This window comes from Heterodontus francisci, chromosome 1 (assembly GCF_036365525.1).
Source record: "Heterodontus francisci isolate sHetFra1 chromosome 1, sHetFra1.hap1, whole genome shotgun sequence".
In the NCBI taxonomy this organism is placed as follows: Eukaryota; Metazoa; Chordata; class Chondrichthyes; order Heterodontiformes; family Heterodontidae; genus Heterodontus; species Heterodontus francisci.
Window position 1 is genome coordinate 77,089,510 of NC_090371.1, and position 27,608 is coordinate 77,117,117.

Genomic DNA, 27,608 nt, shown 5'->3' on the forward strand with positions numbered 1-27,608 from the left:
GAAAAGCAAAATGGCGGGGGGGGTGGGGGTGGGGGGGGGGGGAGCGGTGGGGTGGGGGGTGAGGATGAAAAAATGTTGGGCAACTAAAATCAAGGAAAACCCAAAGTTTTTTTTTTAAATACATAAAGAACAAGAAGGTAACAAAAGAAAGAGTAGAGTCTGCTAGGGTCCATAAAGGGTAACCTTTGTATGGAAGCAGAGGACGCTGGTATGGTTCTTAATGAATACTTTGTTTTCACAAAAGAGAGGGACAATACAGACATTGCAGTCTGGGAGGAGACTTGTAAAATATTAGATGAAATTAACATACTGAGAGGCAGCACGGATTTTTTAAGGGAAGGTCGTGTCTGACTTAATATAATTGAATTTTTTGAGGAGGTAACAAGGAGGGTTGATGAGGGTAGTGTATCTGATGTAGTCTATATGAATATTGGCCAGGATTTTGATAAGGTTCCACATGGCCACTGATCACTGAAGTAAAAGCCCGTAGAATACAAGGCAAAGTAGCAAGTTGGATCCAAAATTGGTTGAGGTGGGAAGCAAAGGGTAATGTTCGATGGCTGGCTGTGCTGAAACAAAACACACTCTCCTATTGTTCCTTGGCTACCAACTACTTTCTGGTACCTTGCCCAAGAGGTCATTCTTGATCATTGAATTTAGACAATGTGTGTTTGCAAGCTATTCAGTTGTGAACACATTGACTTTCCCATCCTCATACCCAATACCAACAGCGATTACCATGTAAAGATCAAAGCTGAGCTTTTTATTTTTAGACCCTTCAATAACCCAGGGGCTATTGAAGCCCGTGTGACACCGTACTGGTAAAAGTGCAGACTGGGGATCAAAACTGGAATCTTCCTGTTCATATTGAATGCCTGTTAATGTATATACACAAACCTCTAGTGATCTTAGATAAAAAAAATTTTTTAATGGAGTTCTTTTATAAACCAAAGGCAAGTTTAAAAAAAGGTTTAGGAACATATATACAATATTTAGGCATGCCTTTTATGTACCATTACAGGCCACTGACAGGACTTTTGTGGACAAGCTAAACAGTAGTTTCAAAAGGAATCCGCACTTTAAAATAGACAGAAGTCACAGTCCAGTATTTACAGTGATACATTATGCAGGAAAGGTAAGACTGATGTATTTTCTCTCATTTCAATGAAGAGACATCAATAGAAAATGTTCGTTAACTGCTATTGTACCATTTCACTAAAAGTAAAGTACACATTAGCAGTACGCGTATTTTTTTTTCTTATAAATGTTAAGGCATAGTTCCTGATATCAGTAATCAGGAGTTTTTTGTGTGCTTTCAAAATAATAATTATTGTGGGCATTAAAGATGCCCCAACATCTGTTGAATGTTTTGGGCAGTGTTCAGCAATGTATCAGCAATGACCAGTCAGAATCATTTGGTGAGAGTATTGGAATTGACTCTGCCTCCACTGAAACAAGTCACTATTGCTTCAAATCCAATTTAAGAAGAATGTCGGCACTTTTCAAAACAAATATACCACAATGTAATATTAGTGAGGAAAATATGTCATACAAACTGTGTCAGGAACACCTGAAAATATTGGTGTGTAGCAATGCTAGGGCAGAGGGTAAGGAGGAATGTTAGGATTCAAAGACCAATTTTCAGCTATACAACCAACGAGAAGGCAGGGGAATGTTACTAGGTGAATTGCTCATTCGGAGAGCCGGTGCAGACACAATGGGCCGAATGGCCACCTCCTGTGCTGTAACAATCAGAATTCTGTGATTGCCAAAGCTAACAGTAAGTTTTCTTTCCACTTTTTTTTCTTTTGCTTGCCAGAGCCCTATGGGCCTATGAATGCTGTGGCAAGGTGTTGCAGCATAATTCCTTTTCCTCCCCTCCCTCAGTGGATAACAGAAACTCCGGATCCGTGCCACCAGGATTTACAGAGCCCAAGTCCTGTGCTGTTGATGCCTGTCGGTACTTTTATGACATTTAGTGAAACAAAGAAAGGAGAGCCATCAGAAATCCCTGATTGAGTGATGATAAAGGAAGAAACACTTTGCATTTATACAGTGTCTGTCACATCCTTGAAACATCTCAAAGCACTTCACAGCCAATTAATTACTTTTCAAGAGTTGTCACAGTTACTTTGTAAGCTGTCAGGGTAACCAATTTTCATATATTAAGGCCTCATGAGCAGCAAGCAGTAGGTGCTCAGAATTCTGTTTGTGTGTTGTTGGGAGAAATCCTATGCACATCTTCAAATAGCACGAAGGGATAGTTTATCTCCACTTGTACAGTCAGTCAGAACATTGGTTTATTATCTCATCCAAAAGGCAGGACTTCCTAATGACGCAGCACTCCTTCAATACGGCGTGGTAGTGTTGGCTAGATTTATGTGCTCAAGTCCTGGAATTAGGCTCTGACTCTGATGAGGATGCAGCCACTGAGCCAGGCTGATGATGAGAATTTTTTTTAAATTTCATGCGATGTGGGTGTCACTGGCAAGGGCAGCATTTATTGCCAATCCCTAATTGCCCTTGAGCCGCGTTCTTGAACCGCTGCAGTCCATGTGATGAAGGTACACCCACAGTGCTGTTAGGGAATTTGAGGTTTTTGACCTAGTGACAGTGAAGGAACAGCAATGTACTTCCAAGTCAGGATGGTGTGTGGCTTGGAGGGGAACTTGTAGATGGTGGTGTTTCCATGCGTCTGCTGCCCTTGTCCTTCCAGGTGCTAGAGGTCGTGGGTTTGAAAGGTGCTGTTGAGGGAGGCTTGGCAAGTTGCTGCAGTGCATCCTGTAGATGGTACACACTGAATAAGGGAGAGTGTATCAGCTTGAAAAGGATGGTGGGGGAGAAGAGTAGCAGACTGAATTGAGAAGAGAGAGGGAAAAGAATGCCAGAACAAACTCTGAAGGTTGGACAAGAGAGCACCTCTATGAAAGAATGAAGAGTTGCCTTGTCCTGGATTTAGCCTTCAACCATTGCTATTAAAACAGATTATCTGATCATTTGTCTCATTATTGTTTGTGGCACTTTGCTGTGTGCAAATTGGTTGCCACATTTCCCAACTTTGCAACTGTGACTACACTTCAATAATACTTTGTTTGGCTTTGAGATATCCTAAAGTCATGAAAGAATGAAGTTCTTTCATTTCTGTGAATTGGATCCAAAAAGGGTAAAGTACTTTTGTGAACTAGTGGCTTCAGGATTGGTTCTGCAAACAATGGTTAAAAGCAATTAAAACATATACTGCAGTGGTTCAAGAAGACATTCCAGTACCAGGAAACTAGGAATTGGCAGTGAATGCAAGCTTGACAGCATCATCCAAATCCTGAGAGCAATTTTGTTTTAAATAAAGAAGCTCATATTCCCACGCTTCCTGTTTCGGGCAATATTCCTTTGGTGCTATCAAGTGCTCAACCGCTTTGATCTTTCTTTGAGATGCCTGAGGTCATTAAGTTGCTAATCTTGACTCCAGATCACAGTTATGCTATTAGAGCTGCTCTGCATGTTTTACTGATCATTTTTTGTTGCTTCTGGTGGATTTTTTCTTCATGTTTACAATGATCATTCCACACTTCCTTCTTGCAGCAATTCTTGGGCTTCAGTGAGTTCTGTTTTATCAAGTGGGTAGCGGGAAACAAATCTTACTAAAACTAGTTCTCCACATTTAAGGCAGAGTACAAAGTTTCCAGATTAGCTAACTTAGTGCAAAATATGTTGCACTGGATATGAAAAATCTTTCATTAGCACAGATATTGTATATTTACACATTGCTAATTCCTTTACACATTAATTTATTGAAAGCATTCGCTCGCCACTTATAGGAGCTCATCACTCATGTTAATAGTTGCAGTATCCAATTCAACTCCAGTGCATATCTTGTAGTATATGTTTTCCTTCCCCACAAAGCTCTTTGGACAACTTATTATTTTGTTCTTCGGATGTGGGTGTTGCTGGCTGGACCAAATTTATTGTGCAATTGTTTCTACAACTTAGTGACTTGCTTGACCACTTCACAAAACAACATCGATACTTTTTATATTATACCAAATATAGGACAGACCCTAACCTGATGACATTAGTGAACCAGTTAGGTTTTTAATAACCTTCCTTCCTATTTTTAGTGCTGACCCACAGATTTCCAGATTTACTAATTCAGTTTCATAATTGGCGTTGTTGGGATTTAAATACCTTGCTTGCCTGTCCAGTAATATAACCATCTGCTAATATAAGGTGAATTTTAAGGCAGAATTTGGATAATTCCATTATTATAAAATTGATTTACACCAAGTAGTACGTACTTGTTACGACTGAGGCAGGAGGAGTGCACTGTCTTTTCTAGTTCCACTTCTGCACAGGTCACAACATATATTTAAATGTTTACCCAGTTACCGATACGGTCAATCATATAGTCCCAGAAGAAAATAAACAATAAAATTATCAGTTTATTATAAAACAAGACCGATCCAGTAAGGAAGCAAAGTATTAACACACAGACTAAAATATGAAAGTTCCCTTTATAAATACCCACCACACACACACACACACACACTGCTTAGAGAAAAATAAATATATTTTCTCTGCAGAGCTCTTTTACGAAAAAATGAATACTTAGTTAAGGTAAAATAAAGGATGAGGTCCTAAAAGCAGAATATAGGGAGCTAGGAAGTAAATTGAAAAGTAGGACCTCAAAGATAGTGATCTCAGGATTACTACCAGTGCCACGTACTAGTCAGAGTAGAAATAGCAGGATATATCGGATGAATATGTGGCTGAAGAGATGGTGTGAGGGGGAGGGTTTTGGATTCCTGGGGCATTGGGACCGGTTCTGGTGGAGGTGGGACCAGTACAAACTGGACGGGTTACACCTGGGCAGGACCGGGACTGATGTCTTGGGGGGAGTATTTGCTAGAGTGGTTGGGGAGGGTTTAAGCTAAAATGGCAGGGGGATGGGAACCTTTGCAAGGGGTCGGAGGAGGGGGGATCAAAGACGAGAACAAAAGACAGTAAGGGGAATAGGAAAAGTGATGGGCAGAGAAATCAAGGGCCAGAATCAAACGGGGCCACAGTGAAAAATAGTGGGAAGGGGACAAGTAATGTTAAGAAGACCGGCCTTAAGTCTTTATGCCTTAACGCGCAGAGCATTCGCAATAAAGTGGATGAATTAATCGCGCAAATAGATGTAAACGGGTATGATATAGTCAGGATTACGGAGACATGGCTGCAAGGTGACCAGGGATGGAAAATGAACATCCAGGGATATTCAGTATTTGGGAAGGTCAGACAAAAAGCAAAAGGCAGTGGAGTTGCATTGCTGGTTAAAGAGGAAACTAATGCAATAGTGAGGCAAGATATTGGCTCTGACGATGTGGAATCTGTATGGGTAGAGCTGAGAAACACTAAGGGACAAAAAACGTTTGTGGGGGTTGTATATAGACCCCCAAACTGTAGTGGTGATGCTGGGAATGGCGTTAAACAGGAAATTAGAGATGCATGCGATAAAGGAACATCTGTAATTATGGGTGACTTTAACCTGCATGTAGATTGGACAAATCAAATTAGTCACAATACCGTAGAGGAGAAATTCTTAGAGTGTATACGGGATGGTTTTCTGGACCAATACGTTGAGGAACCAACTAGAGAACAGGCCATCCTAGACTGGGTATTGTGTAATGAGAGAGGAATAATTGACAATCTAGTTGTGTGAGACCCCTTGGGGACGAGCGATCATAATATGATAGAATTCTTCATCAAGATGAAGAGTGACGTGGTTGATTCTGAGACTAGGGTCCTGAATCTTAGTAAAGGAAACTACGAAGGTATGAGGCACGAGTTGGCCATGGCATATTGGGAAACGTTATTTAAAGGGATGACGGTGGATAGGCAACGGCAAACATTTAAACAGCACATGGATGAAATACAACAATTGTTTATTCCTGTCTGGCGCAAATTTAAAACAGGGTAGGTAGCCAAACCATGGCTTACAAGGGAAATTGGAGATAGCATTAGATCCAAGGAAGATGCATATAAATTTGCCAGGAAAAACAACAGACCTGTGGATTGGGAGCAGTTTAGAATTCAGCAAAGGAGGACCAACGTATTGATTTAAGAAGGGGAAAAAAGAGTACGAGAGCAAGCTTGCGGGGAACATAAAAACTGACTGTAAAAGTTTCTGTAGGTATGTGCAGAGAAAAAGATTGGTGAAGACAAATGTAGGTCCCTTACAGTCAGAAACAGGGGAATTTATTATGGGGAATAAAGAAATGGCTGACCAACTAAATGCATACTTTGGTTCTGTCTTCACAAAGGAGGACACAAATATCATACCAGAAATGTTGGGGAACACGGGGCTTAGTGAGAGAGAGGAACTGAAGGAAATCAGTATTAGTAGAGAAATGGTGTTGGGGAAATTGATGGAATTGAAGGCCGATAAATCCCCAGGGCCTGATTCTGTGCATCCCAGAGTGCTTAAGGAAGTGGCCCTAGAAATAGTGGATGCATTGGTGGTCATCTTCCAAGATTCTATAGGCTCTGGAACAGTTCCTACAGATTGGAGGGTAGCTAATGTAACCCCACTATTAAAAAGGGAGCTAGAGAAAAAGCAGGGAATTATAGACCAGTCAGCCTGACGTCTGAGTCCATTATCAAAGATTTTATAGCAGAGCACTTGGAGAACAGTTGTAGAATCGGGCAGAGTCAGCATGGATTTATGAAAGGGAAATCATGCTTGGCAAATCTACCAGAATTCTTTGAGGATGTAACTAGAAGAGTTGATGAGGTGGAGCCAGTGGATGTGGTTTATTTGGACTTTCAGAAGGCTTTCGACAAAGTCCCACATAAGAGATTAGCATGTAAAATTAATGCGCATGGGACTGGGGGTAGTGTATTGCGATGGATAGAAAATTGGTTGGCGCACAGGAAACACAGAATAGGGATAAATGGCTCTTTTTCAGAATGGCAGGCAGTGACTAGTGGGGTACCACAGGAATCGGTGCTTGGACCCCAGCTATTCACAATATATATTAATGATTTAGATGAGGGAACTAAATGTAATATCTCCAAATTTGCAGATGACACCAAACTGGGTGGGAGGGTGAGTTGTGAGGAGGATGCAGAGAGGCTTCAGGGTGATTTGGCCAAGTTGAGTGAGTGGGCTAATGCATGGCAGACGCAGTATAATGTGGATAAATGTGAGGTTATCCAACTTTGGTAGCAAAAACAGGAAGGCAGATTATTATCTGAACAGCAATAAACTGAGAGAGGGGAATATGCAACGAGACCTGGGTGTTCTCGAACACCAATCGCTGAAGGTAAGCATGCAGGTGCAACAGGTGGTAAAAAAGGCAAATGGTATATTGGCCTTCATAGTGAGAGGATTCGAGTACAGGAGCAGGGATGTCTTGCTGCAATTATACAGGACCTTGGTGAGGCCACACCTGGAATATTGTGTGCAGTTTTGGTCTCCTTATCTGAGGAAAGATGTTCTTGCTATAGAGGGAGTGCAGCAAAGGTTTACCAGACTGATTCCTGGGATGGTGGGACTGACGTATGAGGAGAGATTGACTCAGTTAGGATAATATTCGCTGGAGTTCAGAAGAGTGAGGGGGGATCTCATAGAAACCTATAAAATTCCAAGAGGACTTGACAGGGTAGATGCAGGAAGGATGTTCCCGATGGTGGGGGAGTCCAGAACCAGGGGTCATAGTCTAAGGATACAAGGTAAACCTTACAGGACTGAGATGAGGAGAAATTTCTTCACCCAGAGAGTGGTGAGCCTGTGGAATTCGCTACCACAGAAAGAAGTTGAGGCCAAAACATTGTATGTATTCAAGAAGGAGTTAGATATAGCTCTTGGGTCAAAAGGGATCAAAAAGTATGGGGCGAAAGCGGGAACTGGCTACTGAGTTGGATGATCAGCCATGATCATAATGAATGGCTGAGCAGGCTCGCAGGGCCGAATGACCTACTGCTGCTCCTATTTTCTATGTTTCAATGTAATTCTTGAAGAAAACGGATGAGATCTTTGTGTTCAAAAATGGCATGCTGTCTGGCATCTGAGTACACACTGGTCACTGGCATCTTTTCTGGAGCATGTCTTTTCAGGCAGCGTTGATAATTAGTCTGGCAGGCCTTCCAGGAGTGATTCAGGAGAAATGCGGCATCAGGGGTTTTGGCTCTCACACTCTGGATTGTTGCATGGTTTTGCAGAGACAGGTGGGTGTTTTTCTGTTGGCAGGCTGATCTCTAGATGCTTGCAACAACAGTCCACACCCCAACTGAACCTAAACAATATCTCAGAAGCAAAACCAACTCCAACCCTCATAAATCTTGACATGTCACTTCTCTGTAAACATTTCCCCCAAGTCACCAAGTTTTTTGTTGTTTATTGAGCTTAAGGCATATGACATCCAGTAAAGGTTTATTTTCAAAGAAGACTTCTCAGTGACCCTTCAACAAAAACAAAGTCCAACATCTAAGGAATCTCCCCAGTCTTGGATGAATCCATCTCCACAATGCTAACACACGAATCCTCAAAAACAATATTAAAAATAGAAGCAGTTTCATAACATACTCACTCTACATTTGAATCTTGAGTCCCAACATTAGTGTTTATCTTTTTATTTAATGTAATTTTGTGAGTGGGAATGGTTTTACTGTGCTTTAAAAAAGGATGATGTATATGGTTCCTCATTCAATCGCCTTTATTTGCCCTACTATGTCCCAAAAATGAACTTGATATTTAACTTTACTCCTGTTGTAGTAATTTTCTGTTTGGGCCTGTCTGAAGGTAACCAGTAAGCTGGAATGAATATCAGCTATCTAGTTTCCCATCCTTTTGATTAGGAAATCAAAAATGCAGGATAGTAGGTACAAGCAATACTTAAATATTCAATTGGTTCTACATCGTGTTGAAATTAGAGTAAATAGAACCTCATCAGTTTTAAGTGCATTTTTGGCATGCTGATAGCAATTAGCTGATAGGAGAGAAACAACTCGAACTTTAAAGAAAAGGTTTTTCATGTGTTATTTTCAAGATAACTACCATGTATAGAGGAAAATTCTGAATTAGAAAGTTGCCCCTTCTCAGTCAAGAATGCCTGTAACTTCATTAGTTAGACTCACTGGCATCACTAACCAAACAGGGAACAATATTTATTTCAGTCTGGATGCCATTATCTAGACCTGGTGAAGTATACAAGTAGTGTCCACTCGTATATTTGTGGATTTCTTCTAACTGGTATATTTTGTTTATAGCTTTGTGTAAGCTAAAAAGGAAAGGAATTTGTTTCATGTTGGTATATCCTTCCTCTTCAATATGGTACCTTTTTTTAAAAAAAGATTGTTTTGTAATTGAATCGGTTATAAATGTATGAGAAGGAACAAATTTCAGGCACCCTTTTTGACTATCAAATGATTATTGGTGATAATGTATTCTCCACATTTAGCAACCAGCTATTTTAGTTAATGTGAACAATATTGTAACAGCAGTGAGGGTTCCCCTTATCTCCCAATCTCTCAATGTATAGAAAGACAGAATGACACAAAACTAAAGACAGAAAGCACTTGCAATCCCTCACTGAGACCTGGTTTCATGAACTAAAGTTGCCTCCTGGTGCCTACCCAAATGTGAGCCTTGATGGTGGATGCCAACAGATTGTATCCACCATAAGGACAATACAGCCCAATTCCACCCTCTCCTGACATTTCTGAGTAGGGATCTCTGTACAGCGATCAATAGCAAACCTCGATGTTGCCAGAACAGCAATACCCACATCTGGAGAATAAAGTTTTTTTAAAAAAAAAATCACTAAGCATTATGAGGCACACGGGAGCTGCCACGCCTGTGACCAGTGGAACTCAGATTATGGATTAAATGTGGTAACATCCTCATCTGTTGCTGGGATGGGAATTTCTGAACAATTTCGATGGCAGGATACAACCTCTTTAGTCAATTCAAAAAAATAAATTGTGGTAAACGATACTGCAAATCATTTACAGATTTGAATGTTATGTGCTATCATTACTTTATTTTCTTTAAAATCATTTGCCTTCCCTCCACAAAAATACAATTTTCAGCCTTTCGTATTTTGCGCTTTTATTATTTTTTAAAGTTTGGGAAGTTTATTGTGTTTTGTATGTAGATTTATTGCATTTGTTAAATAATATCTTGGAGGAGATAACATTGTAGTTTGAAAATAAATAATTGATCCTGAAGAAACAGTTGACCAAATTTGTTCCTTAATCTTTAATTTTTAAGGAGTGAAGGGAAATCCCTTTTGGAATCACATTGCTTTAAAAAAAGTGACCAATTTTCTTTAATCTAGAAACTTCAACTGGTTTTACAGTATTTTACAACTCATTTTGCACTTGTTTTTAAACTTGTATTTAAACTTGTAATATTAACTGATGCTCCGCCACCACAGGTCCAATATAATGCATCTGGGTTTCTGGAGAAAAACAGAGACACAATCCCAGCAAGTATTCGAGGGCTGTTCATTAATAGTGTGACTCCACTGCTAAGTGTACTTTTTGCAGGTAAATATTATGACAAGCATTTTACGCAAACCGATGTAGGTAAATGCGATGGCCAGCATTGCCTCAGTAAAGAAGTTTTAAAGTTGTGTGTCTTTATGTACTGGATGTTAGAAAATTTCAACAATAAGAATTAGATTTCCTAAGAGGTGTATATTTATGTTCTGTTGAATGCAAACTGACAACCTATGTTTGTATAACGCCTTTAATGTATAAAATCATCCCAGGGCATTTCAGAGGTATACTCAAGACAAAAATGAATGTGGAGCCAAAGAAGGAGCTATTAGGAGATGTGACTGAAAGCATGAAGGTCTAGAATGCTGAACTCATGGGCACTTATGGTGGGGAAAACAGCTTAAAATTCACAAGAGGCCACAGTTGGATATTTACAGAGTTCTCATAGAATCATAGAATGGTGACAGCATAGAAGGAGAGCATTCGGCCCATCATGTTTCTGCCGGGTTTTTGCAAGAGCAACTTAGCTAGCCCAACTCACCCACACTTTCCCCATAGCCCTGCAAATTTTTTTCTCTTCCGGTGCTTATCTAATTCCCTTTTGAAAGCCACAATTGATCCTGCCTCCACCACACACTCAGACAGTGGATTCCAGATCCTAACCACTCGCTGTGTAAAAAAGCTTTTCCTTATGTTGCCATTGGCTATTTTGCCAGTCACCTTAAATCAGTGACCGCTGGTTCTCAAACCTTCTGCCAATGGGAGCAATTTCTCCCTATCTGCTCTGTCTAGACTCCTCAAGATTCTGAAACCCTCTAACAAATCTGCTCTTAATCTTCTCTTCTCCAAGCAGAACAGCCCAAGCTTCTCCAGTCTATCCACATAACTGAAATCCCTCATGTCTGGAACCCTTCTTGTAAATCTTTTCTGCGTCCTCTCTACAGCCTTCACATCCTTCCTAAAGTGCAGTGCCCAGAATTTGACACTCCAGTTGAGGCCGAACCAGTGTTTCATAAAAGTCCATCATAACTTCCTTGCTTTTGTATTCTAAGCCTCCATTTATAAAGCCCAGGATCCCATATACCTTTTTAACCACTTTCTCAACCTGCCCTGCCACTTTCTGCGATTTTTGCGCATGTACTCCAGTATCTCTGTTCCTGCACCTCCTTTATTTTATATTCCCTCTCCTCATTCTTCCTACCAAGTATCACTTCACACTTCTCTGCATTAATATTTATTCTCACGTGCCTACCCATTCTACCAGCCTATCTATATCCTCTTGAAGTCTATCACCTGTCCTTCTCACAGTTCACAATACTTCCAAGTTTCATGTTGTTATGACCGAGGCTGCAGGATGCACTGTCTTTCTCTAGTTCCACTACTCCACTGGTCACAACAGATGTTTAAATGTTTTACCCGGTTACCGATATGGCCAATTATATTCGTTTATCTATATTGGTTTCAGAATAAAAACCCACCAACCAGGCTTCTTTAATAAACAACAGAATTATTGATTTATTACAAAAGAAGACTTATTCAATAAAGATGCAAAGCTCATTAACACAAAGTTTGAAATATGAATAGATATCCACCCTTCGATAATAACCTAACATGCGCGCACGCACACACAGGTTAAAGAACAAAATAAAGAAATATGAAAAAAACTGGCACTGCAGAGATCAATCTTTAAAAAAAAAAATACTTTGGCCAAGTTATTGTCAATTCTTTTCTGGAGCAATTTGAAAAGTAGAAAAGTTACATTAAACTTTTATTACTTTAATACTTAGATCACTTAGACCACACTTGTACTGTGCACTGTTCTGATCTCCATATTCTCAAAAGTATAGCGGCATTGGAGAAGGTGCAAAAAAGATTCACAAGAAAGATACCGGAACTTAAAAAGGATATACTTATCAGGAAAAGCTGAACAGGCTGAGGCTCTTTCCTCTAGAAAAGAGAAGGCTGGACTGATAGTATTCTTTAAGTCAATGAAATAGTTTGATATGGCAGAAGTAGAGAAAAAGATTTCCACTTAAGGGGGAGGACCAAAACCAGAGGTCATACATATAGGATAGTCATTAATAAATCCAGTAGGGAATTCGGGAGAAACCTCTTTACCCAAAGATTTAAGAGAAAGCTGGATAAGCACACAGTGGGGAAAGGAATATATGGATACATTGATAGGGTTAGTTGAAGGAGGCTCACATGGGGCATGAACACTGGACAGGTCGGCCCAGTGATCTGTTTCTATGCTGTACACTCAGTATAACCTGATGTAAATTTGGGGCATTAGTGCAACATGATCCAATGTAGGACAGCAAACACATGATGGGATGTGGGTAGCAGAGTTTTGAATCAGCTGAAATTCATGGAAAGTATGATCAGCCTGGAGAGCATTGGACTAGCTGGATCTGGAAGCCACTAGGAACCTTACCTCGCACAAGAATATGGGAAATAGAAGCATATTTATGTCACCAGTCATTCAGTGCTGAGCACTAGGGTGCAGCTGTGTGCAGCACTGTAGAATGGGGCATGGAGGCTTGATTTTTCCCAACATGCTGAGCTACCACTTGGCAAATGTTGGGTGGTATTTTATGTTTTCCCCCGTGGCAAGTTTGGAGGCAGGAGGGCATTTAATCATGCAGGATGGTGGTAGGTGGGGACCCTGCCACTTTCCCGCCTCCACCCCGATTAAGGTCCGTGGTGGGAAGACCTGTGGATGGCCTTCCTGCCCTGCCACCAGTTGATGGCTTTAAAGGGCAGTTGAGGCCCTTTTCCCGTTGCCGCTGTTATTAACCGCGGGGAGCACAACATGCGGGGTTGCTTATGGTATCCCGGGTGGGGGAGGTGGTGGGTGTCCCTTGTTCAAAGGAATTCAGTGCTTGATCAAGACACCCAGCATCGGGAAGGGGCCCACTCAGAGCCACCCCTGCTCTTGCTGCCAATATCCCTACACCCCTTCCCCCATGACTCTCCAGCCCACGAAACCCCTCCTGCCATCACTCCGCTTTACCTGGGTCGCTCTGCGATCCTGGGCCTCTGCTGGGTGCATTCCGGCAGCAGCCACTGCCTTCCCAGTGGTGCTGCCGAGCAAAAGAGTTGTCTGCCTTTGGCCAACAGCTCTTAGCGGGTGGGACATCCCATCCCCGGGGTCCTGATCCTGGGAAGGGACCACCAATGGCCTTTCAAGTGCCTGAGTGGTTTCTAATCTGGTGGGCCAAAGGAGGAAATGCAGGTCTCTCGCTGGCTGTCCAGCCAGCAGTCAAGACTCTCGTCACCTCCGTAACATTTCCCTCGCAATGTGCGAGCAGACCTTTGTTTTAGCTTCGGAGTTGTTGTGATGGAGATTTGAGAATGTGGTATCCACCTGTCTTCAGTTCCAGGAGAGGCATGGCTCGATAGATCAGAATGGAGAAAAATATGTGGAGGAGGGAGCAATCAGAAAATGGATTATCCCGGGAAATAAATTGAATAACACTACATTTTTGCGCATGAATATATATACTTGTATGTAATAAGAATTTGTCAGTTAATTTGATGACACTGACACATTAATTTTTAACTGTAGCTACAGTCTCAAGGACAGGAACCTTAATGGCTCAGCAAAGACCAAGAGTGAGTTATTCTAATTCTTTTTATGGAATGGCGTTGCAATTACTGATTTTACAACAAACTGAGTACTTTATGAATCAAGAGTAAAAGCTTTATTACTTTGGAGTTCTTTTTAAACTGTGATGTATATTGAAAATATGAATTAATTCTAATAAAACACCCAGGACTCAATGGCCTCCACACACAAATAACTGCAATGTGCTCATGGTGTGCAAAGTTCCATGCCAGGAGTGTTAGTTTGTAAAATGTACATCTTTAAAGTAATTTACACAGAATAGTGTGGATTAATTTAAAGCCATCTGATCTGAAGTTCCAAGGCAGGAGGATAATGCTGCCTGAAGTAGAAGACAGTTTACATATCTGACTCAAAATTTCAACTCTGTTTCTCTCTCCATGGACCTGCTGAGTATTTCCAGCACTTTGTTTTTATTACTTGTAATTGTGGTGTTGTTTCTTTTAAAGCTGAGATCTGCAGTAATTAAAAGTGATAAAAATGTTGCCATGTCTTTGTATTAGCATGTCCTAGGAATCAGTCTTTTCTTTTCTTAAAATAGTTTTTTGTACAAGGTGGCATCGACTGTACGCACTTCGCTCTGCAGGCCTCCTTTGTAAATGGGAAGATGTACCAGAACCACTAAGGGCTCCACTCCATTAACATGCAGTTGGTGTGCATCTTTGCCCAAAATATCATGTCAGTGAATGCCTGCAATCCTGGCAGCAGTCATGATGCTTTCATCCTGAGGCAGCCAGCCATTCCTGCCATTTTCAGGCTACCACAAAGAACCGAGTGCTGGCTGTTTGGAGACAAGGAATACCTCTGTTTCCACATCTTTCTCTCAGCATGTCCTTGGTGTCAGTGCTTTGGAGCACATGGAGCTCATGTAGATGAGTGAGGAGAGGGGTAATGGATAAGCTGGACGTCATGCAGGACATGATGGGATACAGGCAGGTGAGTTATGAACAAGTAAGAGTTTACAAAGGCTGGGAAGGTGATAAGGACATTGAAAAAAATGATTCTACAGGTTACAAGGGCAAAGTCTCCTTCACCCTGAGCAGATGACCGGCAGGAGGGGTTAAGGTGTTGAGGGAGCAGAATTTATGGGGGGGATCTGAAATGATGGTTTAAATCTTTCTGATGTTTGGTTGGAGGAAATTTTAATTTGTCCACAATTTGATCTTAGACAGACAGTCTGATAGTACAGAGGTGATTGTGGGTTAGAACGGAGTGACATTAGCATATGTCACTGAGGAGCAGCACATAGGTGAAGTGAGCCCAAGGATAGATCCTTGGGATGGGGTGGGGGGGAGACTCGGGAAGTGGCTGTACCAGAGCAGAAAGCAAAGCAAAGAAAGACCGAGGCAGGAGGAGTGCACTGTTTGTTCTGGTCCCACTTCTCCACAGGTCACAACATATCTTTACATTTTCCTACTTACCGATACGGTCAATCATGTATTCTATTTTTCCCAGAATAAAACACACCAACCAGGTTTCTTTAAGAAACAACAAAATTATCAGTTTATTATAAAACAAGTCTTAACCAGTAATGAAGTAAAGCATAAACACACAGATTGAAATATTACAGTTCCCTTTTTACCTTAGCCCCTCACACTCACACAGACATGCATACACCGGTTAACCGGAAAAATAAAAGGGATTTTTGTTTAGAGCTCTATTACAGACCAAAAAAACCACTTGGGCTGAATACTTGCTCATTCTTGAAGAATCAGCAGATGAGATATCCTGTGTTCCAAAACTGGCATACAGTCTGGACTCCGAATCCATGTAGACGAGTCACTAGATCTTTTAGAACTGTTCTTTTCAGGCGGCATTGAGAATCAATTTAGCAGGCTTTTCTTCAAAGACAGGGGATGAGATGATTTAACACCATGGACTTCTCAGGGTCTTTTAGCGAGGTGCTGGAAAGCTGAGCTGGATTGTGATCTTCTCTCCTTCCTTGGGAATTCCCTTCTCTCCTTGGAAGTTCTATCCCTTTTTATAAAGGCTGGGCTGAGCTGGGATTCTGTCCTTAAGTTTTACTTTTTTAAAACTCCAACCCCTTATAAACAGTTCATTCCCAACTCCAAACAATTCAAAAGTGAAGCCAGAAATAGAAAGTCCACCTTCTGACCTGTCATGTCTCTGCACGCATCTACCTCAGTTACCAGAGTTTCTGTTCTGCTTTTAACTTGAGTCATGTGACAACCAGTAAATGCCATTGTCAAACATTGTCTTGACCCTCTTGGAAAAAAAACTGGTCCAACATTTCTTCAGTTTGACTGCGAATCCTCAAAAAAATATTTTTAGCAAAACAGAAGCACTTTTATAATAGAGATACCACTAGTTGTGTTTGGACAAGTAGGAGTAGAACCACATGAAGTTAGTCCCACAGACAGTCAAGAAGGAAGGAAGGAAGAATGAATTAAAGACTTACATTTATATAGCACTTTTCAGGATGTACCAGAACACTTTACACCAATTAACTACTTTTCGAAGTGTAGTCACTGTTGTAATGTTGAAGGGATAATGCATCATGGTATGGTCATCTTTGCAGAGGATCTAATGTATGGCTTTAGCCTGGGCAGTCTTGGTGCTGTGAACAAAGTGGAATCTGGACTGAAAGGATTCAAAGAGGTAGTTTTAGAAGAGATGAACAGAGGGTTTGAAGGCATTTACATTTTCAAGGACCTTGTGGTGGAAAAGGATATTTAAAGATGCAGCAGTAATTGGAGGAAAAAAACACGTTCATTGTAGGCTTTTTGAGGAGGGGATGATGATGGCAGTTCTGAAAAGTATCTGAGCAAAGCCATTCCCAATCTTCACAAACATGGAGTTCAGAGGGCTAGTTTAGTTGTCAGGAGTTAAATGGTGAGGGATTTGAGATCACAGGGAGTGGAGGAGATAAGATTGGAGAAGGCAAAGTAAGATGGGAAGGAATTGCATAGTGATGCAGGAAGGATTGGCAACTGAGACGGTGCCGAGAGCAATGGATGGGAAAAGAAAGGGGAGGTCCCTGTAGCGGCATGAATGATCTCAATCTTGAAGGTAAAGAAATCCATGAACTCTTTGCACTTGAATTTGGAGGTGAGGATAGGAGAGGGAAAAACGTTTCTGGAAAAAATCCAGAGAATGAGGAAAAGTAATGAAAAATGGCTAAAAGGAAGATTCTGGACTGAATTTTTATAAGCCCGCTGCCAAAATCGGCAGCGGGCGAATGCACGTCAAAGAGCTGCCGCGATTCCAAGTGCAGTGGCTCATTTAAATAACCGGGGCGGCCCCACCTTCCCCCCCCCCCGTCACATGGAGGGGGCATGCTGTCCGCCCCGGCAATGACGTCAGCTGTCTGTGTGCAGGTGCTGACACCATTTTAAAGGGATTTGCCCACTGGCAAAGTTAAATATTTAAAGAAAGATTAAATTAAATTGAATAAATACATCTCTTCTGTCCCTCTCCCACCTGCCCCCCCCCCCCCCCATAACAAATAAATTAATTATTTGGCCTTCTCCCCCCTCCCCACCCCAACACTTAATTTTACCCACTGACCTTGCCCTCCCTACAACTGCACACACTTTAAACTATAACCCTTCCCACCATCCCCTACAGCCACAATGTTACCTCCTCCCCAATCTCCACCAGTGTTGCCCCTCGTTTCCCCGCACAGGGATCTGAAGGCGCGGCAGTGCCAGCCGCCAGGGTAAAGATCACAGCGGGACTTCAGGGGTGAGTAATTAATGCAGGATTTTAATTTATTTAAATATTAAAATTGCAACAATATCGGGCCAGGCTCTGCCGGCGTCAAGGTCCGTGACAGCCTCATCCTAGGTCATTTTCAGGACCCCCCCCCCCACCCCCTGCCACGGATCCAGATGTCGAGGGCTCTATAGAATCCAGCCTTTGTGCAACCGATAGCTATATTTGCACTACTGAGATATGGATAACCAGATTAAAAGGAAAAGCAGTGGTTTGTAAAGGGTGATTATTTGAGAAGGCACTGTTAAGTTGCTACAGGAAGCAGAGAAATTGTTTAAACACTGGTAAACAGCTAAGTGTAAACATGTCAGATATTCCAAAATATGGTTGGTTTAAAAAAAAAACATGGAATGTAATATTTTTGAAATAAAAACAAAAAGTGCTGGAAATACTTAGATGGTCTGGCAGCATCTGTGGAGAGAGAAGCAGAGATAAAGTTTCAGGTCGGTGACCTTTCATCTGCCAGACCTGCTGAGTATTTCCAGCACTTTTTGTTTTTATTTCAGATTTCCAGCATCTGCAGTGTTTTGTTTTTATTTTGTAATATTTTTTGATGATGGGTTAAATCTTTTTTAACTAAACTATGCGTACATGTAGTAGCATGATTTTTTTCACTCATTTCCCAGCACTCCTATTTGCTTCAGTGATGCATATTTATGAAAAAAATGCCAGTAAAAATTAACATGCAAGGTCATAATTCCTGCACAGGGATATTGAATGAAAGAATAACAGTATGGTTGAGTTGTAGAACAGCATCACCCAGAATTCAAGCCTAGCCATTTAGAGAGATTTTAAGAACTCTGGTATCTGTCAGTTTAATTTGTAATTTTGATATTATCAATGATCTTGCAATGTGGGAAACTGTGGAAAAGTAATATACAAGTCAACCGCATATTGTGGGACTGAAGTCACATGTATGCCAGACCAGGTAGGGTTGGCTAGGTCCTCTCCTGAGGGCAGTGTTTTTACGTTCAGCAGCTTCAGGGTCATTTTCTCAATATCACAGCTTACCATGGTGGAATTTGAACTCATGAGCTCTAGGTTACTAGTCCAATACCATAACAACTAGGGTGTCAACTCTGGAGATTTTGTCACATGACCTGCCAACAATCTGCCTCCACACTCGCACCATTGCCCAACCAACACACATCCATCCTCACCACTTAGAGATGTGCAATTTCAATGCCAATTTGCAAGTCAATGATTCTTATTGGATTGAATAATGAACAGCCATGTAGGCGTCTCTTAATATTTTTATAACTAATGAATGGAAATGTTCAAAGAAAATTTAAAAAATACATTTTTAATCCCTCTAAATGTTATTCCAGGGTTGCTCTCAGTATCTTGGAGATTAAACTTTTAATTCCTGGAGACACTAGAACAATCCTGAAGAGCTGATAACCCAAAATATCGAACCTTTATGTAGTACTGTGTTGCCATCATCTTTCATAGATGGAAGGATGGCAACCCTGTTACTATGTGCAAATTGTGTAGAGTAACTATTACTTATGGTTGACATTCTCCATAATTTATTTAACCTGTTGGAGCAAAATAAAGGGACATTTTCCACTTCAGCAGCGCGGGTGCAGGAAATTGCACAACCCAACCTGTGATTTTCTCTCCATTAAATGTTAGGGGACAGAAAATCTTGAACTAAAAATGCAGAATTCACAGTTTCTGCTGTCGGGTTTTTTGGAGTGTCTAAGCAGAATGTTTTCCCTTTTTAAAGGTTTCATTTTTATATTGCTAGAATACAAGCTAACATTTTCTGCATCTCTCTACTTTTTGGTAACTACTCACAAATGACATTCAGTCTGGGATATATCTTTGCTGTTGTTTTTCCTGTTTGGCAGATTAATATTATTATGGTAGCGTCATGCAGGCCCTCCACCTGCCAAGAATGAGTCACATTCATTTCGCCACATGGACATTAAAACTAAAATTATTGCTGGGAAGAAGAGCAGGCCTATTACAAGGGCTGCCAGACTGGCTGGAAAGACATTTTTGCATATTAACAGACAGTACTTAAAAGGACAAAGGGGCTATTCCCTGCTCCAATGGAACCCACAATGGACCTTTAATCACCAGGTATTGTGTGCAGAGGAGACCGTCCAAGGTCTGCTCGGACAAGACAATCCACAAGGTCCGGGACTGGTTAGGTGAGCTGGTCACATGACTAACTGGCTGTTGCAGGTTTTTTTTTAACTTGCCACAGAGAATTTGAACTCAAAGCTCCTGGATTGAGAACACCTCTCTCCTGTCTGCTCCCATCTCTTTCTCACTAGCTTCAGAATCCATTGAAGACACATGAACCCCAAGAGAGAAAAGTCTCCTACAGTGAACAAGGTTTAAAAAGAATACTGGGCCCCAACGCAAAACACAAATTACCTACAAGCAAGGACTCTACAGTGAACTCGAAGAACCATAACAAACTCTTCAGATATTGCCTCAAACTCTCCACTTTATCTTTCTTCTGCTTTTTTCTGTCTCTATTTGCATGTGTGTATCGCGTATGCGTGCTAGCGTGGGGCGCGTCGTGTATCCATAAGCATCAACCAAATTAGAGTTTAAGTTTGTTTAATAAATTTCACCTTCTTTAAACCTAAGAAAGCCTGTTTGTACTCATTTCTTTGCTTTATAATTGGAAAGCGGTGAATAAGGATTCACCAAGGGAGAGGTCAAAACACAGTGTGTTTAAAAATAAAATCCTGTTACAGTAAGACCAGGTGAAAGCTGAAAGGGAACCCTTAGACCTCTTTCTCACCTGGTCATAACAGTAGTAATTGTGCTGTACTGAAATACCAAGCAATGCTTAGGAATTTCAGGACGTTCTGATTTGGCCTCACATTTACATTCCATGCTTGCTTTGTTTTTCTAGTTGGTACAGAGAACAGAAGACAACTTTAACAGCACCAGAAAGCAATCTGTTGGAGCACAGTTTAGAGTATGTATCAATGTTTAATTCTATTTATTAGTTACCAAGATTACCAAAGTAAGTTTTATAATCTTTTAGAACTCTTAATCATTGAGAGGAAGTGGATGAGGATAATGATCTATTGCACAGAGGCCCACAGGAAATGTTAGGCGAAGCTTGTAGGGTGTTTTTCTTTTCTTTGATCCAAACTTCTTTATGTCAACATATTTCCCTGCAAAGCAGTAAAAATCCCAGATCTGAATGTTCCCAGCTCCCTAACGTTGAGGGTCGTGTGGGGGGGGAGGGGGGGGGTGGAAAATACTTCCGGGAGAGGCCCACCATGGGCCTCGATGCTGGGAAGGCCCCGCCCTATTTTACCACTAGCGGCGAGGCTTCAGGGAAGCACCCCACCGCCCAGCGGCGGAGCCTTAATTTAAATATTTAAATAAATTATAATGAATGCATAAACACTTACCTTGTCCAATGGCCCTCCCACGGCGATATTCTGGCTGGTGGCCTCGGAGATCCGAGGTGTAACACTGCCAAGATGGGGGAGGTGTGAAGTTTTCAGAGCGGGATGGAGAGGGGAGCGGTGGAGCCAGCAAAACTGTTCCTAATGGTTGCAGGGATGGTGGAAGGGGTCGAGGGATAAAGTTTATAAAAGTTGGGGGGGAAAGATCGGGATTGCAAAAATTGTTTTATTGCAGGGAAGAGGACAATTAGTGCATTGAGTACTCATTGGTGGAGTGGGAGAGGGGATTCAAAGTGATATTAAAATGTTATTTCAATTTTCCGGACACTGGTACCTTTAAAAATGTAACTAACTGAATGGTCTGAAACGCTGGGGACAGAACGCTGGTCCCCTCTACATCATTGGGGGTGGGCATTCCGCCCCCTCCATGTATGTAAATGAGCCACCGCGCAAAATATCTTGACGGCTCAGCAGCACACAAGTCGCCCGTGCGCCGTGCCTTTTCTGAAGCTTTCAAAATACAGGCCCCAGAATATCGATTACATTGACCTAAAGGTTGTAGTTAGCATAGGCAGAAAGGTCAATGTCAATGGTGTACACATCATAGCCCAATTTAGTTGAAGGTGCAACTTACACAATGGACTTTTGCAGAAATTAAAAGAAAATCTTTGCTTGCAAGTTTTCTTGAAAGGTGAGACTTTCCATTGAAGGTGTCAAGTATGTGCCTCTGTGAAGTCTCCATCAGGTTTTTCAGTGAAATGTGCAATCATGTGGTTAATCACTAATTGTTATCGGTTAACCAAACTGGTCCATTTTGAAGAGGCCACAGTTTTTAAATACTCAAATAACTTGTAATGTGGCTATGTTAGAATCTTAGAATCATAGAATGGTTACAGCACAAAGGGAGTCCATTTAGCCCATCGAGCCCATGTCAGCTTTCTGCAGGAACAATTTAGCTAGTCCCACTCCCTACCCTTTCCCTGTAGCCCTGCAATTTATTTTTCCCGTCAAATGCTTATCCAATTCCCTTTTGAAAGTCACTACCTCCATCACACGCTCAGATAGTGTATTTCACTCCTAACCTGCTGCGTAAAAAAGTTTTTCCTTATGTCACCTTGGATTCTTCTGCCCATCAAGTTAAATCTGTATCCTCTGGTTCTCGATTCTTCCACCATTACTATAATTTGGTCAGAGACACAGACCATCTAAGACCCTGACAACTCCAACAAGTTTCCACTAGGCTTACCAGCAGGTCACCACAACGGTTTCACCATGGTGGGTTTCAGGCCCGTTTTTGTTGGACCATGTGCATGGGCTGGATTTTGTGCGGCCCCCGAGACGGGGGCACAGAGTATCACGACAGGTGGTGGGGGTGGCGTCGGGGTGTAGGTGCCATCGCCAAGCGATCTTCCCGGGGGGGGCGGGATAGGCCGAAGATGGCCTTCCTACCCAGAGGGCAATTGAGGCCCTTAACTGGTGCATTAACGGCCAATTAAGGGCCTTTTCCTGCCGCCGCTGGGTTCTTGCCCTATGTGGGCAATTTGTGGACCATGGAGGAACCCCACCGGGAACATCTTTAACCCCCGGGACGCCCCTCCCCCTGGACTGCACTACCACACCCTCTTGCTGGGACCTTCCAGACAGGCCCCAACGACCCCACTTCACCTACCTCTGGCCCATGGTTCCAGCGTTGGGTCTGTGTCCGAGGCCTCTGCAGTACCAGAAGTGGCCACCACTACCGGTGGTGCTGCCGATACTGTTGAGCTGCCAGCCCTCTGATTGGCAGGTAGCTCATGGAGGCGGAATACACATCGTTAAAGAGATGGTGATCCCAGCTCATGAATCTTTAATTGAGAAACACGACAGGATCGCTCTGGGGGGAGGGGTCTGCGAAAAAGCAGAGGAGGGGTCGCCCCCACCTTTTTGGCCTGGCACCAGGAGCCCCACCTCCAGCACAAAATCCAGCCCATATATGCATCTCTGTCTGTCTCTTTTTTTCATTTCTTCCTCTCTGTGTCTCTGTCATTGGTTATGTATCACATTTATTAATATAAGTGATATTTGCTATCTATGAGAAATATTTGCAGACATTGTTAGTCATTGATAACTCACACTTCTCTGGATTGGATACCATTTGTCATTTTTCTGCCCAACTGAACACTCCATTAGTATGTTCCTGCACTCTAGAGCTTTCTTCCTCACTATCAACAAGATTACTACACAAGGTAAGAGCACATGGTGGAGGGGGCTAACATATTAGCATGGATAAAGGACTGGTTATCTAACAGGCAGCAGAGAGTAGAGATAAATGGGTCTTTTTGGGGTGGCAAGCTGTAAGTAGTGGAGTGCCACGGGGATCAGTGCTGGAGCCTCAACTATTTAATGTCTTTATCAATGACTTGGATGAAGGCACCAAATGTATGTCAGCTAAATCTGCCAATGACACCAGGCTAGGAAGGAAGGTAAGTTATCAAGAAGAGGTAAACAGTCTACAAAGGGATAGAGATGGGTTAAGTGAGTAGGCAAAAATTTGGCATTTGGAGAATGTGGGAAAATGTGAACTTGTCCACTTTGGCAGGAGGAATAGAAAAGCAGTATATTATTTAAATGGAGAGAGATTGCAGAACTTGCTGGTACAGAGGGATCTGAGTGTCTTGGTACATGAATTACAAAAAGTTAGCATGCAGGTGCAACAAGTAATTAGGAAGGCAAATGGAATGTTGCCATTTATTGCAAAGGAAATGGTATATAGAGGTAGGGAAATTTTACTGCAGCTGTACAGGACCTTGGTGAGACCACTTCTGTAGTACTGTGGGCAGTTTTGGTCTCCTTATTTGAAAAAGGATACAATTGCATTAGAAGCAGTTCAGAGAAGGTTCACTCGACTGATTCCTGGGATGAAGGGTGTATCTTATGAAGAAAGGTTGAACAGGTTGGGCCTTTACCCATTGGAATTTAGAAGAATGAGCGGTGATCTTATCGAAACATATTAGATCTTGAGGGGACTTGATAGAGTGGATACCAGGAGGATGTTTCCTCTTGTGGGGGAGACTAGAACTAGGGGACACAGTTTAAGAATGAGAGGTCTCCTTTTTAAGACAGAGATGAGAAATATTTTCTCTCGGGGTCATTCGTCTGTGGAATTCTCTTCGCCAAAAAGCAGTGGTGGCTGGGTCATTAAATTTATTCAAGGCTGAGTTAGATAGATTTTTGATAGACAAGGGAGTCAAAGTTATGGGGGGGGGGGGGGGTAGACAGGAAAATGGAGCTGAGACCGTAATCAGATCAGCCATGATCTGATCGAATGGTGGAGCAGGTTCAAAGGGCTGAATGGCCTACTCCTGTCCCCAAGTCCTATGTTCCAACCATAAGGATGGTATCCTCTGCAAACTTCTTAATCGTGCCCCCTGCATTTAAGTCTAAGTTATTGATACATATCATGAGTACAGCAAAATCCTATAGGAAACAGCCTTCCAGTCTAAAAAATAATCTGTCGACCATCACATTATGCTTCCTGCCATTGAGCCAATTTTGGATCCAACTTGCCACTTGAATCCCATGGGCTTTTACTTTTCTGGCCAGTCTGCCATTTGGGACCTTGTCAAAGGCCTTGGAAGTTACACAAGAAGTTGTTAAATGTCCCAAAATATAGTTACTGCAATGAAGTTCAAGCAATCTCAATTCAGAAATCAGATGCTAGTTATGATAAATTTACAGCAGATTGAATGTGACACCAGGATTAGATTTTTCTTGTAGTGATGGGATGGGAAATCTGTGCCCTTCTCCCTCCTTCCTTCTCCCTCTCCCACACAGTACTATAATTTGTATCTAAAAAATGAACTATTCAACTAGGATATCACCTACAGTGGCATAATCCATAAAACTACATGATAATGCAATAATAAAGATTATCCTAGAGTCATTTATGACACAGAAGGAGGCCATTCATCCCATCGAGTCCATCCCAGCTCTCCATGAAGCTATGCAGTCAGTCCCAGTACCCGGCTCAATCCCCGTAGCCCTGCAAATCTGTTTCTCTCAACTGGTCATCCAGCTTCCTCTTGAAGTCATCGCCTCCACTTCCACCATCCTTGCGGGCATCGAGTTCCAGGTCATTACCACCCGCTGCATAAAAATGTGCTGCCTCATATTTCCCCTGGATCTTTTACCCAAAACTTTCAAACTGTGGTGTCCCCTATTCCTTGTACCATTAGTTAATGGGAAAAGTTTTTTTCTGATGTTTAAGTAGCTGTATTACCATTAGGCTTGGCCATGTGAGCCGCATGGAAGATGGCAGGATCCCCAAAGACACATTGTACAGCGAGCTCGCCACTGGTATCAGACCCACCGGCCGTCCATGTCTCCATTATAAAGACGTCTGCAAACGTGACATGAAATCGTGTGACATTGATCACAAGTCGTGGGAGTCAGTTGCCAGCATTCGCCAGAGCTGGCGGGCAGCCATAAAGACAGGGCTAAATTGTGGCGAGTCGAAGAGACTTAGTAGTTGGCAGGAAAAAAGACAGAGGCGCAAGGGGAGAGCCAACTGTGCAACAGCCCCAACAAACAAATTTCTCTGCAGCACCTGTGGAAGAGCCTGTCACTCCAGAATTGGCCTTTATAGCCACTCCAGGCGCTGCTTCACAAACCACTGACCACCTCCAGGCGCGTATCCATTGTCTCTCGAGATAAGGAGGCCCAAAAGAATTACCATTAGTATAGTGTGATTAAAAAAATTATAGAAAACTCTCCATTTCTGATTTCCATGGCTTTATCACTGTAATATGAGCGATTTTTAAGCAAGTTAGTAGTTAAGAGCTGGCTGCGAAAGAACTGCAAGCAGTTTTTAGAACAATTATGTTAAACCAGCAGCAAGATGAGAAGCAGGTATGTTTGTGGACAGCTGAATGAAGTGTCTGTTGCTTCTCACCTGGACACACACAACAATTATACAATGACTGGACTAATTTGGGGATATGTGCTAAAACTAACCCAAGCACGAGCTCATGGAGTAACAGCAGCTGTCCACCAATTCCATACATGTGCAAAATGCATATCATTGATGCATGTGTGCTAATGTCTGTATTCACTCTGTTCTTAGCACATGAACTGGAAACCAATAAAACCAGTTGGGCTGGGGAGATTACATTCTCCAGGGCCTGCTGGTAATGTAAGGGTCAACTTTAAATTTGTTAAATATTTTCATACCTTTTCAGAGTGTTGGGATTTTTTACTTTGACTGGTCTAAAAGTGCTTTGAAGGTAGAAAAATACTGCCCTCATTCACTGCTGTCTAGAGATGAGAAAGGAGGCAGTACTGTTCGTAACATGGAGTGATTCTACTGAACTTGTATGTAATCATATTTTGGATTTGTGATTGGGTTCCAGTTCTATTCACTGGAAGATTTCTCCTTGTAAAAAATGCTCAGTAACAGCTAAAATTTCCTTTGCTTTTAATAAAGTTGAGCGTGCTGTCTGCTTCATTGTAGCATAACCACAGTTATTTTGGATAGAAAATCAAGTAGAATGTTTAAACACAACATTTTTTGAAGTGCAGAACTGGCATGAACGTTTTGTCCATCTTTATTTTCAAGCATTCTTTAGCAGTGCTGATGGAGAAGATGTTTGCTGCAAACCCACATTTTATTCGATGTGTCAAACCAAACATTAATAAATTGCCTGATCAGCTGGACAGCAAAATTTTCATGGATCAGGTGAGTCTTGCAATGTTGCTTTTCAGAGCTATCAATTGAAAGTTACGATCAGGTTATTCATTTGCTGGTGATGTCTAGCTGGGATTGGTTGTACCAGAAATAATGCTCCAAAATGATATTGGTACCATGAAAATCTTCTCTGCAAATCTTTAAAAGGTCAGGATTTTGCTTTAGAGCTTTAAGGCAATAACTTGAAATGTTCATCTAAATTAAATGCCTTAGGAGTGCATTCTAATTGAGATATTATTTGGTTCACTGGAATGGCTGCAAACAGAATTCTGGGGTTCAAAATCTTTTTTGATTTGCCTGATCACGCAAAGGTTTGCTGCCTGGGCCTTAGACTCTGCAATTCCCTTCCTAAGTCTCTCTACCTCTCTCTCCTCCTTTAAGACACTCCTTAAAACCTACCTCTTTGACCAAGCCTTTGGTCACCTGTCCGAATATTTCCTGATGTAGCTCAGTGTTAAATTTTGTTGAATAACACTCTTGTGTGGTACCTTGGGATTTTTACAGTGTTAAAGGTGCTATGTAAATGCAAGTTGCTGAGTAAAGCTGTCAGATCTTAAATATGGCTATGCTGGGGGAAGGCTGTACTGGGTGGGGCAGTAAATTCAGTGAAGCATGGATTGTGTTCCAGATGAGAACAAATTTAAGTGTCTTGAGCTCACAC

General features: G+C 41.9%; 1 protein-coding gene across 3 annotated transcripts in view; it reads left to right on the plus strand.

Moving 5' to 3' along the window:
- The window catches only part of LOC137370107 (myosin-IIIb), a 250,764-nt gene that overhangs the window by 129,448 nt on the left and 93,708 nt on the right, over nt 1–27,608 (plus strand). For all 3 annotated transcript variants that reach the window (XR_010975080.1, XM_068032267.1, XM_068032282.1), the window contains 5 exons: nt 1,022–1,135; nt 10,416–10,527; nt 14,048–14,094; nt 20,718–20,783; nt 26,819–26,938. Coding sequence is in view for 2 of the 3 variants with exons in the window: in XM_068032267.1 (XP_067888368.1) it covers nt 1,022–1,135; nt 10,416–10,527; nt 14,048–14,094; nt 20,718–20,783; nt 26,819–26,938 (459 nt within the window). In the remaining variant the exon portion in view is untranslated. The remainder of the gene's footprint in view (nt 1–1,021; nt 1,136–10,415; nt 10,528–14,047; nt 14,095–20,717; nt 20,784–26,818; nt 26,939–27,608) is intronic.